Below are 19,095 nucleotides of genomic sequence, written 5' to 3' on the forward strand. Positions count from 1 at the left end.
CCCGTACATAAGCTTCAAAACACAAATCTCATCCATTGTCCTTGAAAAAAAAAAATCAAGCTACCATCCGCGAAAAAATAAAGGAGAGACAAAGAACTTGGGATCCCCAAACCATAACCCTTTTAAAGTGACTCCGACTCCGTCAACAGAAATGAGCCGAGAGACCTTTTCGAGTAAAAATAAATAAATAAATAAGTATAATGGATCACATTAGCAAAGGCCTTGATTAGGTTCGAAGACACCGCATGATTAAGGTCACCCAATAGTTCAACACGACCCGGTCATACGTCTTTGATATGTCAAGTTTACAGCCCCACGACGATTGCCAGTGCCTTAAAAAATGATAATAACATTATCAAAGATTTGTTTTCCTCCCATAAAAGCTCCCATAAAAGCACTACAATATTTTTAGATCGAAACCTCCATAAAGTGCCTCTACTGATGAGCGATACAAATTAGATATGTTAGATATGATCTTCTAGGTTATGGTCCACAGACTCGTCGGCTTAATCTTGGATTTTTTTTGGGATCCTTAATATTTGGTATCGAAGTTATGACCGTATCATTAAGACCTCCAAGCTCCATTTTGTCATTTAGGGCTCGAAAGAACGCTTCAATAATAATAATAATAATTATGCTAAGTTGCTAGCCCAAGAATTCAAAAAGCTACTCAAATCACAAGTTACAAACGACTAACTATGTGCAAATCTAAGAGGTGCTTATAGCCAAAAATCACTTGAATAAGCCACAAATGAGGGGTAATAAAATTAAAAAAAAAAAAAAAAAAAAAAAAAAAAAAAAAAAAAAAAAAAAAAAAGTACGGAGAAACTTCATTGGCGGGAAATCGGCATCGACGAAGGGTGGTTATAGAAAGTACCGTCCGGAGCCTGAAACGGCTGGTAAGAATTCGGCGGCGGCGCCGCCGTGTAAGGAGAGACTCCTCCGTTCAACTGCGAATACGAAGGCATCACCGGGGGCGGAGGCGCGCCGTAGCTGTACGGCGCAGCAACAAAGCCGTGGGCAAGCCCGGGGTAGTTGAGCTGTGGCATCGGAGGAAGCGGAGGCGGTGGCGGCGGTGAAGAAGACGGGGGCGGCGGCGGCTCCGTCGCCGAAGACTGGTCGAGCTTCGGTCTCTTCTCCGGCGGCAGAGACTCGGCGACAGAGGAGGAAGAGTCTTTTGAGGGGTTTCCGATAACGCCCTCGGACGCCAGCGAGGACAGGACGTAGGAGAGCATCTGAGCTGACGAGGTCGAGGCTGTGAGCTTCGCTGCCATGGCTGCCGCGGCTGATTTCCGCGGGTCTTCCTCCGCCGCCGGCGCCGGAGCGTACATCACCGGAGCCGATTGCTCTCTGTGAGCGTGGACTTCTTTTGGCCCCACGTTCTCGTGCTCGCCTAGCACTTGGCGACAAATGCTATTGGCTTGCTCCGACTGAGACTGAGCCGTCTGAAACACACAAACATAATTTAACCGGAGACAGAGAAATAGAGGAATCTCTCGAATTAAAGTATGACACAGCATCATTTTTATTATCAATATATTTTTTTCTGTTTAAAAAGAGTTTTAAAGAGTGATGATTTAATTGGACGGACGTAGAAGGAGCCACAGAAAGTGGACACAGGATCCGAGTTTGAACGCTTGACATCGGAGGTGGGTTTACCTGAAGTTGATTACGGACTTGATCCAGTTTAAATTCCTGAGAAGAAAAAAAGAAAGAGAGAATAGAATCAGATTCACACACGATCCATGGCTGCTTTGGGAATTCTGGGGAGAACAAACCTGTTCATGAAGAGCTTCTCTCAAAAGAGAGACGAGACTCGCTCTTGATGACTCGAATGAAGTTAGTTGTTCGACACAGTCTTGCAGTACAGAATGCTGACCCTGAAGCTCCTCAACGAGTGTCGATCCGTGAAATTGCCCTGTCCCCATTGGAAAGTTTTACGAAAACCGATATATGCATAGGAGACTCGAATGAAGTTTTACGAGAACAGGTTTTCCATTAACACTTAAGACCAAATAACTTGTTGCCAGATTTTTAAAAGTATCATTAAAATTTCTGTCTAAAATTTCTTTGGCTGACATGGCTTGGGACTGGTATAGTGCTCTGTAATTTTCTCCTTTTTCAGGTTTCTTGTTTTCGAGCGTTGGCTTAGGGTCTCAGGATGGCAAGTTTGTTTAATATTTGTTCCGGGCCTTTAGCCTTTTCTCGTAGTCTTGCTTTGTACTCGTCTCCGGTTTAGCCTTGATCAATAAATAGAAGTCCCGGTGTTTCTTTTAAAACAAAATCTTGCGCTAAAAATCCACAAATGTTTAACTTTATTTACTTTTTTGAGTTCATTATAATATTTTTAGTCTATTTTATAAAATTAATAAGTTATGTTTTAGAAATATGTTTTAAGTTGTTTATGTGTTGCAATTCCATGATTTTTTTTTTCAAATTGAATAAACTGCTTCTTACTCCAAAAGGTTGTATAGTGAAGACCAAGATACCAGAGAATATAATGAATTTCAGAGACTATTTTGGCTATTAAAATGAAACCTAAAAACAATACAATCCAAGCATAAAATACCTGCATTAAAATCACTACCAATCTCCTTCTCCACTTTCTCGACAAAGTTGATAGCCCCACGACACTTGTTTAATATCATTTCTTCGTCCCCTTGCGCTTTTACAACCTGATAGCCCGAAACCAGTTTGTCCACCGTATTCCCACCAGAAATTTTCTGATTGTTTCAAGTACAGAAAATAGGAATTAGAAGGAACAGCTTTTGCATTCACATTTCCATTATATATATATATATATATATATATATTTTTTTTTTTTTTTTCAACGCGTATAATTTCATTACCGATTTGGCAATAACTTGCTTTCCGTTCCCAGTACTCTTCTCCAGGTGCCTTCCCATGAGCTCTTCCTTGAGCATTTGCCCACGAGAACCGAAAACCTTTCTCTCTTCCCATATGGTAATCTACGAGGTAAAAGAATGAAACCTATATCACAAGCTGTTTCCCAACCAAACAACATGACACTTAACACATTCCCTTTACTACCAAGAATCCGAAACCTTAGGGTATACGTTCATATTTTGTGAACGAATTTTCCTTGTAATTTTTGGAATACAGGTTTAATAAAAAAAAATTAGGGAAAGTGACTAAAATTGGGATTAAAAAAATTGGAAATCCTAGCGAATTCGCTCGTGAAGGATTTTGGTTCGCTCGTGTGCCACAAGTTTGATTTTCTTTCCCTCAAAATTTTCTGAATTCAAACACAATAGAATACATAATTTTATTTTTCCTTCAATTTTCCTTCAAATTATCATTTTCCATCGTAAAATCCGGGTTTCAAACATAGGCGTAATGAATTAGTCACACACACACGCACACACTAAATCTGTCTCCCCATCAACTAGAAGCTAAAAAATTTTGCTCGAGCCAAAATCAATTTCACAACTAAATCATGCATAAGTAAACAAACAAACAAATAAAAAAACGTTACGGTGCATATTGCAGGGTTTAAATAAGAATACCAGTCGCATAGCAGCGTTTCTTCCGAACTCGTCCCCATGGTCAATCACATCGCGCAGAGCATCGGGAAGAACCTTCCAGAACTCGGCGACAAACTCCGAACCTTTCCGCCGGCTGTTCTGAAGAATGTCGTTCGCGAGGTACAGAAAAGCCAGCCTTTGGTCGCGCGGCGAACAGTGAAACTGCCTGTCCCATGTTTCAACCACTTGCCTCGCTTTGTTCATGTGGAAAATACACCAATGCGACAAAGCTTTTTCCCAAAATTAAGGAATAAACAACTTAATCAAGAGAATCACAAATCTTGCTTTCAGAAGAGTGTTAAAATACATTATTCATTATTATATGGAAAAAAGGATACTCTCTATGCTGGCCTGGGAATTGTTGAGCTTCGCAAGCTTCTCCACTAAAATCTGAGGATTGAATATACTTCCCATGGCTGCCAAATGAAACCGGCGATTTGTTTGTTGACTCGAAGCACAATATTAGTCAACCTTTTCACATTGCAATAACAACAGATCAATCAAACGTATTTAGGCCACAAGTTCCGACCTTGATGAGAATATTTACACCATCCAATTGCTCTCTATCAGTAACATAAATCTTGTGAATTTTTATTTATCGGTTTTATTTAATAAGAATACATTGTAATCCTATCGTTAAAAACTCGTCAAACACATGGTAATACCAATTCCTTCAAATCATAATATTTGCATATACTCCGTTTTAAAAAAAAAAAAAAAAAAAAACAATCTTTATTACCTATTCAGTTAATTGCCAGTGGAAAACAAAACGAAACCAATAAATAGACTTAACAGAGATAAGTAAGAAACATGAACTAGTTAATAAAAGAGAAATCCATGAAGATGAGATAATAAAGAAGAATTAAGAACAAGCCCTAGATAGAGTGAGTGAGGGAACGAACCGAACGAGATAAAAGCGAAGGATTCAATAGGAAAGGTCAGTCTCTTCATCCATGGAAACTATCAGACAGACAATCAGTATTGAATTTGGGAATTCTAGGTTTAGTGGAATTTTAAGTCCAATAATAACTTAACATCCCAAAAGAAACAACAACGAGAACAACAACATGGCTTTTTGAGGTTTATGTTTGTTTGAGTTTGGGTTAGGCTTTTTTTGTTTTTTGTTTTTTGTTTTAAAATTTATTTTTCGTATTCTTTGGAGGCGTCGTAGTTCGAAATTTCCCGTATGTTTGAGTTCTAAATTCCGAAAATACCCTCTATACTTCTCTCTTAAATGTGATAATTTAGTTTTGAAAAAACTGTTATACTTATAAGTACTATCTCTAATAAAACTATCACACTAACTCTTCAAAAATTAAAACAATAGTTCAAGTCATATCTATATTGCTTTAATTTGATATATTTTTTTAATTTTTAGATAATTCAACTAAAATTTTAATGGAAAAAGTTTAAATGTGATATATGATTAACTCTCTTTCAAATTTTTCTCACACCTTAAAAATGAATCTAGGCCATAAATTATATGTTTATAAAAAGGTGAATTCAAGTCATCATAAAAAAAATTATTCAAAAAATGAACATAATAAATTAATAATAGATAAAAATATATTATTTATTTTATTAACAAAAATCTAATAAATAATGATAAGTGCGGTTCATTCACACTTATCAATATTTTTTTAGTAAGAATCGAGATTTGTTTTTAAAACTTTTGATGTTTTTTTGTAGTTTTAATTTTATTTTATAGGTTCTTAAAGAGCTACAAATGTTACGATAATTGAACTATTTCATAATGATTCCAAGACTTTTTAGACAATTTAGAGTAAAACAAGAAATAGACTGCTCTCTTATGTACAATTTGGAGATTCATATATAATTGAAGATTTTGGATGAGTTCTTTTCATAACTGAATAGATATTTCTCTTAGCTTTCAAACGCATTTCGTTTGTCGGAATCGGGGTTTGGAGCAAGGAGTTATGGCAAATTCAAATTTGTTGTGTGTGCTGAACAGAGTCTCATGCGATCAACACGTGAGGTAGATGCGACGTGCGTGATGACACGACCAAAATTATAGTTTTCGCGATTTTAAACTAATCTTGACCCTTGGATCACATCCAAGGATCCAAAACGCTCCGAAAATACTCATGAAAATACTAAATACTCTTTATTATGTTTAGTTTTCATGATTTGTGATGAGACTTAATTTTGGAGAGAGAGAGAGAGAGCGGAACAGATAGATGATTTGGGAGAAGAAGTCATTTAAACTTTTGAAGAAGAAGAAGAATGATGAGGAGAGATCTAGTGACAAGCATCTCCAACTAATTCCTCGCCACCATCACATGTTGAAATTGATCTAGAGTTAAGAAAAAGTTTAACGCTTCGAGCAAGCGGCGAAATTTAAAAATTTTCTTTAAAACAAGTAAAACGATTTTACTAACCTAGACAAAGAGCAAGTACATGTAAATAAAAACTATAAATGAGCATTATAAATTTACTAACCTTTTTAGAAGCTTGAACGTTGAAAAGCTTTTGGAATGTTGCAACGTTCGTCTCTCCTCGCAGCACGTCTTTCTTCTTTCCTCGGCAACTCGAGCAACCACGAAAGTTTCTATCACTAAAATCACTCGAGAGAAAAGGAATTAGTGAGTGGGCACAGTTAAACACGACGACTCGAGAACAAGTCTCAAAGTCGAATAGCTAAAACACTAGGTCAAATGTGGACCTAGGTGCCAAAACAAAAATGAAAGAAAACTAGAGAGAGATAGAGGAGAAGTCGGCCACCACAATGTCTAGAGAGATAAGCTCTCAATCTCTAACTTATGTGAAATGAATAAAATGAGAGGAATGAGGCATCTATTTATAGGGGAGAGATTACCTTCAATAAGGTAGTTTCCTCTTCTATAGAATATAACATATTCATGAGCAAAATTTGCTCTTCCCCTAATATAGTCACACGGCCAAATAAGGTTTTTAGAAACCTTGGATTTGTTTCCTCTTTTATTTTTCTTCTCCCTTGACTTGTCTTGGCCGAAATCCTTCTTTCCTCATAGAGAAAATTTGTTTCCTATTTTTCTTTTGGCAGGTATCTTCATACATTAATGCACAAAATAATCTCCCTTTTCTTTCTATGGGATGGGCGGCCAAGTCTCCTAGAAGGAGCTTCTAGAAGCTTCTTCATTTGTTCATGACAACATGATAAAAGACCCATTAAGAATTTTCAACAAAACTCTTATGAAATGAAATTAATCCACAAGGCCCAAACAAATTAACTTGGCCGAGTGGATGTAAGTCATCATATGACCATGTCAAAAAATTTATTGACATTCATTTCATCCTATGTCCAAAAAGACAAAAATACCATTTTGACAATTTTCGTAAAACTTGTCTCGTTCTTGTTTTGACTTAACTTCTAGTTTAACTATTCCTACTCGATATGATTTGTGACAGTGACCTCATGGATCTAAATGAACAAAGCTTGAGCTAAATACTTGGACTCAAAATTTCACAAACCTTTTCCAAGTTTAGCTTAATGTCAACTGACTCCACTAAATAGTTGACACTGAAAATATCTCGATTCAAATGAATTTATTTTCTACTCAAGAACTCAACCTAATTGTAATGAGTGGATCCACTGAATATTATCTATGTTTACCCTTCATGAATATCATCAGCTAGTCGGGATTTACAAAATTATCATTTTACCCTTCTAGCTGTTATTTCCTCAACTCTTTTGTCGCTTGTGAATAAGTTAGAAACAATGTATTGACGATGAGCTAACAAGTCACATTGTTTCATCCAAAAGAGTCAAGACTCAATTTGGACACTGGTCAGTTCATTTATTCACATTCCAAAGAACAAAGCATGAGGTGATATATATTGCATTTCAGCAATCTTGTACATGAATTCCATATATATGAGAACTTCACAAAGTTACTCATGAAATCTTCACAACTTAGTACTTCACCAATAGGTTATGTTCAGAATCACATAGTGAGTCCGAACTCTGACTTTCTCAAATGAGAATACGTAAGCTGTGAAATGGCATGTCTCATTTCAGGATTAAGGTAAGCATAATGCAATTCATACGTAGTGACTTCGAGACATAAGAGGTTAAATGATTTGTTCTTATCTTGTCTCTATAAGTGCACTGGTCAATTCAGTACCTTCGGAAGATACCTAGAAGAACTATAGAGTCTCCAACTCTCAATGTCCCATAACCAGACATCATAGATTCTCCTAACAATCATACGGAGGTCAATAGTCCTTTGACCCTTAGATTGCGAATATATCGTTTTAAGCAAACCATGAAGAGTTTGTTCATGCAAATCTACATTTGTCTCTTCATGTGTTGTTAGGTTTGTTTATGGACTAAAGACTAAGGTTTTATCATAAAGCTTCACACAAGGAATAATGAATGAACGTTTCAACTTTTTATTAATGAATAAGCAATTACAAGCAAGAGTCTTCGTGAGACTTTATTACATCAAATGTACAAAAGTAAAGACTACAACTCTTCTTGTGGGCACCATAGACAACATCACATCCACAGTTTTATCCTCTACCACTTCCTGTTTTACATTAATTTGCTTGAAGTCCATTTGAGACTTTGGATTTATTGTTATTTTGGATTTGATTATTGTTTATTTAATGAATATGTATCTCTTTTGTGTTTATTCCCTTGTGCTCGTCTCAACATTGCTTTGCTTAATCCTAATCATAGGTGGCTAAACACATAGGAGGAGTGTGATGTACTTCGTCGACCAATTAGGTCTGTTTAAGAGGGAATTAGACTAGATTTACCCACATACTAACTGTTGCTAGAATCTTTAGAACTGAATGAATCGAAGAACCCAACAAAGTCATACCCATTCACTCTCCATATCATTTCTCAAATTTTTATTTTATTGTTTTTGTTCATTTTTGCATCTAAATTAGTGTTAAATAAAAAACCATACACATATACTACGTGACGACATGTACGCTTGCATCGTGCGAGAGTTTTTTAAGTTAAAAAAATATTTAATCACATAAAAATAATTATAATTATTTAATTGTAATGTCTCAAATTTTTGTATAGCCAAACATGAAAGGTCAAAAAATATTTTGTTATTTTAGGTTTTATTAGATTGATCATATTGTATCATTTCTCTAAACACCAATACCAAAAAAATATAATTTTTAAAAAATCATATTTATTACGTTAATAAAATAAAAAGAAATAGTAATGTCAATACAATTACTTCAACAAAAAAGCGATAACACAAATGTTTGATGTTTTTTTAAGGACAAGGTTGTTTATTTAAAGTTGGTAAAATGATTATAATTGAAACTATATAAATACTGACAATTTTTATTTATTTATATAATTATGCATATGAATAGCCTATTATCATTATTTTTTATGAGAAAAACGATAAAGGAGGTTAAAAGACGACAATCCAACAACAAAAATATTAAATGTTGAAGTGTTCATCGATGTAAATTCCTCCGCGCTCTGATAGATCGAGTTTTTCTTTTATTGATTATGTAGCAACTTTTCAAGATCATCTGAAAAGTGAAGTTAACAATTTCAAACGGCAGTACATGTGATAAATTTTCACTCCGTCACGTGGACGGCAAACATTATCCAAAAAATCATATTGACAATTTTCAAGTAAACTGAATAAAATATGTATTTAAATTTCGTTTACTTTACCGATAATCATGAATATAATTGACGGACTCATAATCGTGGTTAATGTTAGCATCTCAAACCTCGAATAGAAATGATCATATATATATATATATACATACATATGTTTTGAAATTAAATTGAAATGATCATAGATCTTGCTTATATAGTGGTATGCGTTTTCATGTTTTTTTATGTGCAATTTCAAGCAGATAAATGACAAAAAATAATAGATCTATGACAATATGTAGAATCTGGAATTTACCCACTGTTACCAAATTTTATGTATTATTATAAATCTACAGACACAAATCCGATGTCGTCCAGCGGTTAGGATATCTGGCTTTCACCCAGGCGACCCGGGTTCGATTCCCGGCATCGGAATTTTTTGTTTTTCATTTACAGATCTTTTTGTGACGATTATTATATAACTAAAGTAGCCAAAAGAAGAGAGAGAGAGAAGTGTGGCTGTGTATGACTGAATAATGAAAAAGGGAAAACACAAAGCCCAATGAGGAAAGAAGAACAACGACGCATCATCATTGATTTGAGTTCGACACTTCTTTCTCTCTCTTAATCGCTCTCTCTCTCTCTCTCTCTAACATCGATTCTCTTCCTCCTCCGCCATGAGCACAGGCGATCTGAGGGTTTACCAAGCTTGGAAGGGAAGCAATGTACGCCTCGTTGCTTTATTCTATTTGTTCGAAGATTTGGGGACTAGGGTTTCATCCAAAACTTACAACTTTTGCTTCGTTTTCGTTGTGCAGAAATTTTTCCTTCAAGGAAGGTTCATATTCGGACCCGATGTGAGATCGTTAGGGCTGACCGTTTTCCTAATCGTCGCGCCGGTCACTCTCTTCTGCGTCTTCGTCGCCAGAAAGCTCTTCGATGACTTCTCCGATCACTGGGGAGTCTCCATTCTGGTCACCGCCGTCGTCTTCACTCTCTACGTGAGTCATTTTCACGAATCTAACTTTCGCAATCAATCAGTCTGACACAAGTCACACAACTAATTAGTTATAGAGTAACGGTGATGATGATGATGCAGATTGATTTGATATGATTTTTCTTTTTTATTTTTTCTTTTTCTCTTTTTGAATCCATTATGTTATGAGTTTAGGTATTAATTCTTCTCCTGCTAACTTCGGGAAGAGATCCCGGAATAATTCCCCGGAACGCCCACCCGCCGGAGCCGGAAAGCTACGAAGGGAACGCGGAAACTGGCGCCGGACAAACTCCTCAGTTGAGGCTTCCGAGAGTGAAAGAAGTTCAGTTCAACGGTCACACAATCAAGATCAAGTATTGCGATACTTGTATGCTCTATAGACCTCCTCGGTGTTCACACTGTTCAATTTGCAACAATTGCGTCGAGCGATTCGACCACCATTGCCCTTGGGTTGGCCAGTGTATAGGCCTGGTAATGTAATGTGATGAACTGAAGTGAATTTGAATTGAATTGAATTGAATATCGTGTCTTTATTCGATTTTGAATTCGCTGACAAAGGGGTTTTCTCTCTTGATTTGTTGGGGTTGCTTGTGTTCAGAGAAACTACAGGTTTTTCTTCATGTTTGTTTTCTCGACAACCCTTCTGTGTATATACGTGTTTGCATTCTGCTGGGTCTACATTCGGAGGATAATGAGCACAGAAGAGGCTTCGATTTGGAAAGCGATGATCAAAACCCCGGCTTCCATCGTTCTGATAATCTACACTTTCATATCGATGTGGTTTGTCGGTGGACTCACCGCGTTTCACTTGTATCTCATCAGCACGAATCAGGTCAGCCAAATCTCCAAATATCGTCCAGCATTTAAAAGATCCGTGTCTTAAACTCAATGGAAGTCGAGGTTAGGTGGTCTCGGCAAACATAAGGATTTTTAAATCAGGAACACAAATAAGGGCTCTTTATTATATTGTGCGAGGCAACCTAAAAGGGATTTGTCTAATAGCAAGAGCGATTATTGTGATCTTAATAGGCCCCGGTTCGATTCCCTCCTTGGACAATGTTTTTGGCATTCCTAGATTTTAAAAAATTATATAGCAAGGAAGATTGTGTCATTAATGTGTAAAACATGTAGTATTTCATTTTAAGTTGTTAAAGAAACATTCAATTGAATCTCTGGTGCTCAATAAAGCGGAAAGGTGAGAACTGGTAGAAAATGAGAGCTCCGGGTTGCTCGAGAGACCTGTGGCTCTCCTCGAATTCTTTCTCAACAATATTTCTCAAATGACCCAATCCCTAGAAAGTATTACCTCACAAATTTTCTTTCAATTAGGGTATTTGGCTACTTCTGCACGTTTTCTGATCGGACTAGAAAATTGTCCCTTGTTTTTATTTTCAACTATATAACATGGCTCTTTTTTTTTTCTTTTTTTTTTTTCAGACTACGTATGAAAACTTCAGGTACCGATACGACAGGCGAGCCAACCCGTACAACAAAGGAGTGGTTGAGAATTTCATGGAGACATTCTTCACCGCCACTCCCGCTTCCAAGAACGACTTCAGAGCAATGGTGCCGAGAGAAGCCGGGTTTCCCTCGGGGCGACCCGGTGGAGGAGGTTTCATGAGTCCCAACATGGGAAAAGCCGTGGACGACATAGAGATGGGAAGAAAGACTGTGTGGGGAGACTTGGGCTCCGGGGCCGATCATCTCGACGGAGGACAGCTCAGCAGCGACCGAGTCAACGTCAAGGAAGGCGAGTTGGGAGACTTGACCTCGGACTTAAGAAGTACGGCCGATGAGGTGGCGGATCGTGGCGGCGGCGGCGGCGTTCACCCGAGGCGGTCCAGTTGGGGAAGGAAGAGCGGAAGCTGGGACATGTCGCCGGAGGTTCTCGCTCTCTCCGCCAGAGTTGGCGGGAGTACGAGCGGAAGCTTCACCGGCGGCGAGAGTCAGAGGAAAGAATCATCGCAAATGTAACACTGTTTTACGTTCTCATTTGAATCCCACGTCGACGACACGGTGATATTCTGTAAGATTAAGATGGGGAACTGACTTTTTTTTTTTTTTTTGAGTTATTTTGATTCTAATTATAATTTTTATATAGATCTTTGGCTGGTGGGGATGTTTGTGTATGTTTTGATTTGGGTAATGTGCTTTTCTTAGGAAGGTGGGCAAAAAAAAATGGTGTGTTTGTTGTGAGTGAGTGAGCTTTCTACGGCCCTTCCATTTTCTGTCATTGCTGTTTGTTTTTTGAATTAATTAGTTATAGCAGAGAATCTGATGCCTTTGCATAAGTTGTGGAATTAGATCCTCACTTTCTTGCGTAAATATGGATGTGTATAGTATTATTTATTTTTGAGAAATTGTGCTTTTCCATTAAAAGTTCATTGCTTGTGAGACCGTCTCCACGGAAAACATCGTTAGTGAGTATTACCTTTCTGGTCAATAGTAATAATAATAGCGTGTTCTTGTTGGTCATTATGGCAAAGAGAAATCAGAGAATCAACGGATTTTTCTTTCAAATCTCACGTAAAAAGAATAATGTTTCATTCTGAGATATCTCATTAATTATATAAAGTTGGGTCATCATGAATGAGAACAAAAGGCAATCAGTGCCATTTTCTGAACCGTGAAAGGAAAAATATCAGACTTGAAAAGGGAAGACTTATTTACACGGAAATAGCAACTTGATCATTTATAAGAGTTCAAATTCCCAAATAGTTTGCTAATATCTAAACGAGAAAACAAAAGTGCTAGTTTTTCAACGAATTACCTAGTGTAGACCAAGGTTTGAAATGTCCGTTGTCGATTTTGTGTCGATGGTCCACAAAAAACGAAAATTACAGTGACCGTTGAAAATTGCGACGGAAATAATGTAAAAATTTGAAAGAATTATGTCGACAAAAATTGCGGTAACCGACAGAAATTGTGTTAAAATACGAAAATTGTGATGGAACTAATGTTGCACGATTTCAAATATAAAAAATAAGTTCCATACACATAAGAAATTCTAAACATACATAATAAGTTTCAATTACAAGTACACATAATACACAACCATAATAAGTTCAAACTTCAAAGTCAAATACATATAATAAACACACATAATAAGTTATAAATATCAAAGTCAAGAACAATATAAGTAACACACATAATAAGTTCTAAACTCATCATAAATTTATAGACTACCCCAAATATGAAATTCACTAACAAATTATAATTTTTTTTCATATTTTCAAATACTTGTTCACACACACACACACACACAATTTTCTAACAATTAACTTTCAATTAACATCAATTTAAAATGTGTAAAATCTCCAAAAACATTAAAACAATCATATGTTCACCATGAAACAAGTACAAATAACATCCAAAGAAAAAAAAAATGAAAAAACCTTAAAAGTTACAATTTATATGCTGAAAAACACAAATAAACGCAATTTTCCGAAATATTGTTGAATTTGTATTGGCTTGGTCGGCTTTTGGACGACAGGGCTGGAATTGTGGCGTGAAATACGACGGAAATTGTGACGAAAAATGACATGATTTTTTTTGTGTTTTATATCATGGGCTAAAGGACATTAATGGACACAACGACATGAAAATTTCAACGCAATTTCGACACAATATCTGCGACACAAAATGACGAAACGCACATATGGTCGTAAACGTGTCAGACTTCTCAAATTACCGTAATTTTCCGTAATTTTAAACCTTGATGTAGAGTGGACCGTTGAGTCAAGGAGAACCAAACAACAAATTAGAAAACGTCAACCATATCATATGGAATCTTCAAGTGTCAACTGTCGGATCTAGTAAAATTAAACGGTGTAGATATTATTATAATGTTAGCAACACACATCATCGGTTTTTTTTTTTTTTTTTTTTTTTTATTCTTCTTTGTTATCTCTATCCTATGCATGGTCTTCTTCTTCTTCTTCTTTTTTTTTTTCTTTTTTTTTCGCTCGCCTAACAAAAATATTCATTATTCTTTTAATTTTGCTTTTATTCAAAATACCCCCGCATCTTTCATGCTATATTTGCTATGAACATGTATCTATTGTCTCCTTCCCCTCTCGAACGAACTGAGAGGAGAAGGAGACAATAGATACATCTTAATTTAGGGCTCCAAAATCCAAAGTTCAAAATGCCGTTTTCGCTATCGTTTCGAGTATTTTGAATTACGAAAAATCGATAAGTCGACTAAAAAAATGAAAATTTATTTACCATTTTTAAATATCGTTTTTCATAAAAAATCGACATGTCCATGAAAAATCGAACGAAAATCATGTTGCAGAATATATTAAACATATTATAGCAAAATATATATTAAAATTATAATACATACGTAAACTTGTTTTAAATAAAAAATAACTTTATATATATACTTAGAAGTATTATTTTGTTGTAGATATATTATTTTTGTACATAATAACTTTATATGTACATAATTTTGTTTAAATAAAATTATAATACATACGTGTACATATTATTTTTGTTTATGTAGCAAAAAATGCTATATTTAATAATTGTGAGTTCACTCCGCAGCCTCTATTGCTCAAGTGACTCTGCAGATATTTTTAACCCTTTTTCTACAGACCAAATATATTTAAGCCGATTCTTTCTTCTTCTTTCGTTCTTCTCCAGCCAAGGAAAAGAAAACCCTCGACATCGAATCCCCGGCGACTCTCGCCAACGTTCAACTTCTCTCCACCGCGAATGCCCAGTCACCGATAATCGCCCAACCTTTCCTTTTCCAACGAAAACCCTCGACAATTATTGTCGACGAAATGAGGTCAGTTTTTTGCCTTAATTATAACGACAACTCTCGGTCGTTTTTCAGCCGAACGAACGAAAACAAACGACAAAACGAGAAATATACTCTTCGTCGGCCGCCAGTCCACCGGCAGCGGCGGAGCCGGCGAAAGTCGCTGGATTTTGTCGGCGTTTAAAACCTTGCCAGAATCCTTCCGACCATACAGGTACATTTTTGGACTCTCTCCCGCTCGATTTTTTTTTTCTCTTCGTGTGAGTAATCTGTTGCATGATTTTTTATGCTATCTGATTATGAGAGGATTAGGTTTGTGTAAATCTCATCCGATATCATCAATTTTTGATATATTTAGGCTAGTTTTCTGCTTTCTCTGACCATTTTGTTTTGCAGGACTTCCAAAAACGTTAAATTATTCAGTAATTTGCAAGCTCAAAATCTATACTTGTCCCGGCTAGGCAGTAAATCATCACTTAGTGTTAATTAGTTAAATATCCGGGGGTGACTAGAGCGGCTCTCGATTCGGGGGACAGTGACACCTTGGCATATTCTAACGGCAACACGGTCGCATTAGGATCACTTTCGTCGGATATTGCGCCGACCACTGGCGGATTTCCCGTCGACAACGGCGAGTTTGATCTTGATCGCCCGACAGAAGGGTTTGCTTCGATTCCCGAGGCCATCGAAGATATTCGCCAAGGAAAGGTGGGATATTTATTCTTCTGTGAGGCATTCTTTTTTTGCCTCGACCAAGAAAAGGTTTTGATCGGCCGATTGATTGATCATGTATATTTCTTTGTTTGAAATGGCAGCTTGTATCGGCGGTCGATGACGAGGACAGAGAGAACGAAGGAGATCTGATTATGGCGGCGGAGTCGGCTACGCCCGAAGCCATGGCTTTCATCGTGAAGCACGGGACGGGCATAGTTTGCCTTTGCTGTGACTGTGGTACGTATTTTTGTTTCGTCAGAGTTTTCATTCACATCCCGTCAGTTTTATATTTATTATACATACTACAAGGTGAATTTAGCAAAACGTAAGGGGTGATTGTGACGGCAATGAAACTCTTAAAATTTGTTGACTTTCTCACTAATTATTAAAAGAACCAGGTTTTTTTTTCTTTTTCTGTTTGTGATCGACTGTTTCTCAACGCGTGATCGCGTATGTATTAAGTTAGGATGCAAAGCGCGGTACAAGCACGGACATGTCGGCTTGTGACAGGGCAGTAACGGTGTTGGCTCTCGCCTCCGGGGACTCGAAGCCTCAAGATTTCAACCGTCCGGGCCATATATTCCCGCTCAAGTATAAAGAAGGAGGCGTGTTGAAAAGAGCCGGGCACACCGAAGCTTCTGTTGATCTCGCCGTGCTGGCGGGCTTCAGGCCCGTCGGGGTTCTCTGTGAGGTCGTGGACGATGACGGTTCAATGGCAAGACTTCCGAGGCTCCGCGAGTTCGCGCAAAAAGAGAACTTGAAAATCATTTCTATTGCTGATCTGATAAGGTAAATGGCATTTAAGTTCTTTGTAGCCTGTTTTTGTGTTTTCTATAGAGAATTTGATTTCGGGGTTTGCAGATTTAGGAGAAAGAGCGATCAACTGGTAGAGCTTTCTTCGGCTGCGCGTATACCCACAACGTGGGGTCCGTTCAAATCCTATTGCTATCGATCCATCTTAGATGGGATCGAGCATATTGCAATGGTCAAGGTGAGAATCAACTCTTTTTTTTCTTTTTATGTATTTAGTTAAATCAATTTTTCTTTTTCCTTTACAGCGCAGAGACCGATTTTTATTAATACCAACATTTTTTTGGTGGTGGGAAAAAAGGGAGAGATAGGGGACGGGAAAGATGTTTTGGTTCGGGTACACTCGGAGTGCCTCACGGGAGATATATTTGGGTCGGCGAGGTGCGATTGTGGGACCCAACTGGATCGTGCGATGGAGCAAATCGAGGCCGAGGGCAGGGGCGTATTGGTCTATTTGCGTGGGCACGAGGGAAGAGGCATTGGTTTGGGCCACAAGCTCCGAGCTTATAACCTTCAAGACGACGGACGCGACACTGTCGAAGCCAACGAAGAGCATGGCCTTCCCGTAGACTCTCGTGAATACGGCATCGGCGCTCAGGTAATTTTTCCGAATTAAATAAGGCCATCTTTGGAACCTAGAAAATGCTAACAGAAGAAGAAGTGCGAAAATTCGGGTTTGAAACGTAAGACTAAGCATTGGCTTGTTCGATTTTTTTTCGTGTTGCAGATACTAAGAGATCTCGGTGTTCGGACGATGAAACTGATGACGAACAACCCTGCAAAGTACGTCGGTCTCAAAGGCTACGGCTTGGCTGTGGCGGGACGGGTTCCATTGATAAGCCTTATCACAAAGGAGAACAAGAAGTATCTCGAGACTAAACGGGTTAAGATGGGTCACATTTACGGTCCCCAAGCTAACAGCCGATCACCCAATCTCAACGGTGAAGCGAAAGTTGAATGAATCCTAATTCCGCAACTAATGCCAATAATGACTTGTAATTATTGCTTTTTATTTTTAAGCCTATGTTGTTCGTTCTAAGAAGATAACTGGAAATTATAGTTGTCTTTAATTTACTTTAATTTTTTTTAGCCGGCCAGAGTAATAAATGCATTATTAATTACAATTCTCTACACTTACAATACAAGAATGCATCTCTTCTCAAGAGTAGACAATGAATAGCGGTTGTGAAGATTTTAGAGATGTAGAATTCCCTTTTAATTTTATCAATAAATATTTGGGTCAGTTGATATAAACTTCGTTCCTTTTGATTTAGTTGAAGGTATAGACGGTCTACGTAGAATGGTTAACGTAAAATGTAGACCACAGTGACAAGTTGGTACCTATAAATTTCATGAACTTAAAAAATGTGCGATCTCAATAGAAAAAAAGGTCAAATTTTTAGATGTGGATAGTGCTATATTTTATCTTTACCAATATCACCATTTTCTATTCCTGAGAAGTTTTGGTCTTGATAATGATCTAGATTAATATCTTAAAGATCTGCAAGTCTAAAGTCTAAGGAAAAGAGGAAATAAAAAAATAACTTTTTATTTGAAAGATTAACTATCCTATTTATTTGGAAATAGTGAACAGATTATTAATTATCCATGCTGGTCTTGCTAAATAACATATTGAAAAACATTTGAGTAAAATCATATGAATATGTGTATTATACACTTTATTCTATTATTTCCTTGGGATTGTAGTTCAATTGGTCAAAGCACCGCCCTGTCAAGACGGAAGCTACGGGTTCAAGCCCCGTCAGTCCCGATGGAGCCAAATCCACGAAAAGAAAGAATGAAAACTTTAAATAAAAATAAAATTAAAGGTGTTTTTGATTTTATCAGGAATTTACGTTGGAATTCAGTATGGTATGGATAAAAGATCTTTCCGTGTTTATGTGAGACCGAGAAAAGTAGTAGTTATGAATAAATATACTCATTTTTAACTAATTGACATGTTAAATTGTTAAGATTCAGCTACATCAAGAAAAAAAAATCACAATAAATATTAAATTATTATGTGTATATAAATCTAACTACATTGTACACGATCTACATCCAATGTAAATATCATGTTTATAGTGTCAACAAATAGAACATAAAAGTTTAATTATTTTGGAATACGTGGTTAAACTATTAAATGCATCGCTGTGTATCCACACCAGGTAAAATGCGTTGATGCATAGCTTCACCGTTTTTACGGGCATAGAAGCATAATCAATCAAAATAAGTACGGTATAATTCAAAATAAATTTTGTTCATAATTATTATTGGTTATCAACTATGCACGATTATATCTAAATGTTATCGTAGAAAACTTCGAAACCATAAAGTTATTAACAACAATTATCAGTTATTAATTATGCACAATTTAGAAAGAAAAAAAAAATTAGAAACTCAAATGTTACGGCAGAATCCCAAAAATTTATTAATAGTTATTACCGGTTATTAAATATACGCGATTAGAAAATAAACATTTATAAATCCAAACGTTAATTCGTGGAGGTTTGAGGTGAGTTCCTATTCCCGCTTCCACATCTAGGGATTGGTAAAGAAAGAAGGAGGCAATTCGTGGAGGTTTGTGGGCTTGTATGATGATCCGATGGCTAGTCAAAGGAAACATTCATGAGAGCTCGTTAGACGCCTTCGGGGCATCTGCGGGGGGCCGTTTCTGTTT

General features: G+C 36.9%; 2 protein-coding genes, 1 non-coding gene and 1 pseudogene across 4 annotated transcripts; 3 read left to right on the forward strand and 1 right to left on the reverse strand.

The window, feature by feature from the left end:
• Window positions 1-599: 599 nt before the first annotated feature.
• On the reverse strand, window positions 600-4,642 carry LOC149406419 (ENTH/VHS family protein). Its single transcript, XM_089605614.1, has 8 exons — window positions 4,448-4,642; window positions 3,884-4,016; window positions 3,528-3,775; window positions 2,850-2,969; window positions 2,570-2,723; window positions 1,779-1,918; window positions 1,660-1,695; window positions 600-1,445 (listed from the first exon to the last, which is right to left on the reverse strand). Exons 2-8 carry the CDS (start codon window positions 3,957-3,959, stop codon window positions 831-833), a joined length of 1,389 nt encoding a protein of 462 aa, XP_089461740.1. The 5' UTR covers window positions 3,960-4,016; window positions 4,448-4,642; the 3' UTR covers window positions 600-830.
• Window positions 4,643-9,489: 4,847 nt separating this feature from the next.
• TRNAE-UUC (transfer RNA glutamic acid (anticodon UUC)) lies at window positions 9,490-9,561 on the forward strand. The gene has a single exon. It is a non-coding gene; the product is annotated as a tRNA-Glu (tRNA).
• Window positions 9,562-9,621: 60 nt separating this feature from the next.
• Window positions 9,622-12,448, forward strand: LOC149406421 (DHHC-type zinc finger family protein). The gene is made up of 5 exons (XM_089605723.1): window positions 9,622-9,851; window positions 9,945-10,127; window positions 10,298-10,594; window positions 10,722-10,955; window positions 11,561-12,448. The coding sequence occupies exons 1-5, from the start codon at window positions 9,804-9,806 to the stop codon at window positions 12,095-12,097; spliced, it is 1,299 nt and encodes a 432-aa protein (XP_089461849.1). The 5' UTR covers window positions 9,622-9,803; the 3' UTR covers window positions 12,098-12,448.
• Window positions 12,449-14,636: 2,188 nt separating this feature from the next.
• Window positions 14,637-17,562, forward strand: LOC149406422 (bifunctional riboflavin biosynthesis protein RIBA 1, chloroplastic-like; annotated as a pseudogene). The gene is made up of 8 exons (XR_016296671.1): window positions 14,637-14,654; window positions 14,967-15,105; window positions 15,382-15,599; window positions 15,707-15,842; window positions 16,004-16,394; window positions 16,467-16,596; window positions 16,717-17,013; window positions 17,143-17,562. The product of XR_016296671.1 is annotated as a bifunctional riboflavin biosynthesis protein RIBA 1, chloroplastic-like (transcript).
• The last annotated feature ends 1,533 nt before the right edge of the window (window positions 17,563-19,095 follow it).

This window comes from Urtica dioica, chromosome 1, assembly GCF_054948205.1.
Source record: "Urtica dioica subsp. dioica isolate 48M chromosome 1, U.dioica_male_clone48M_v1_H2, whole genome shotgun sequence".
NCBI classification, from domain to species: Eukaryota; Viridiplantae; Streptophyta; class Magnoliopsida; order Rosales; family Urticaceae; genus Urtica; species Urtica dioica.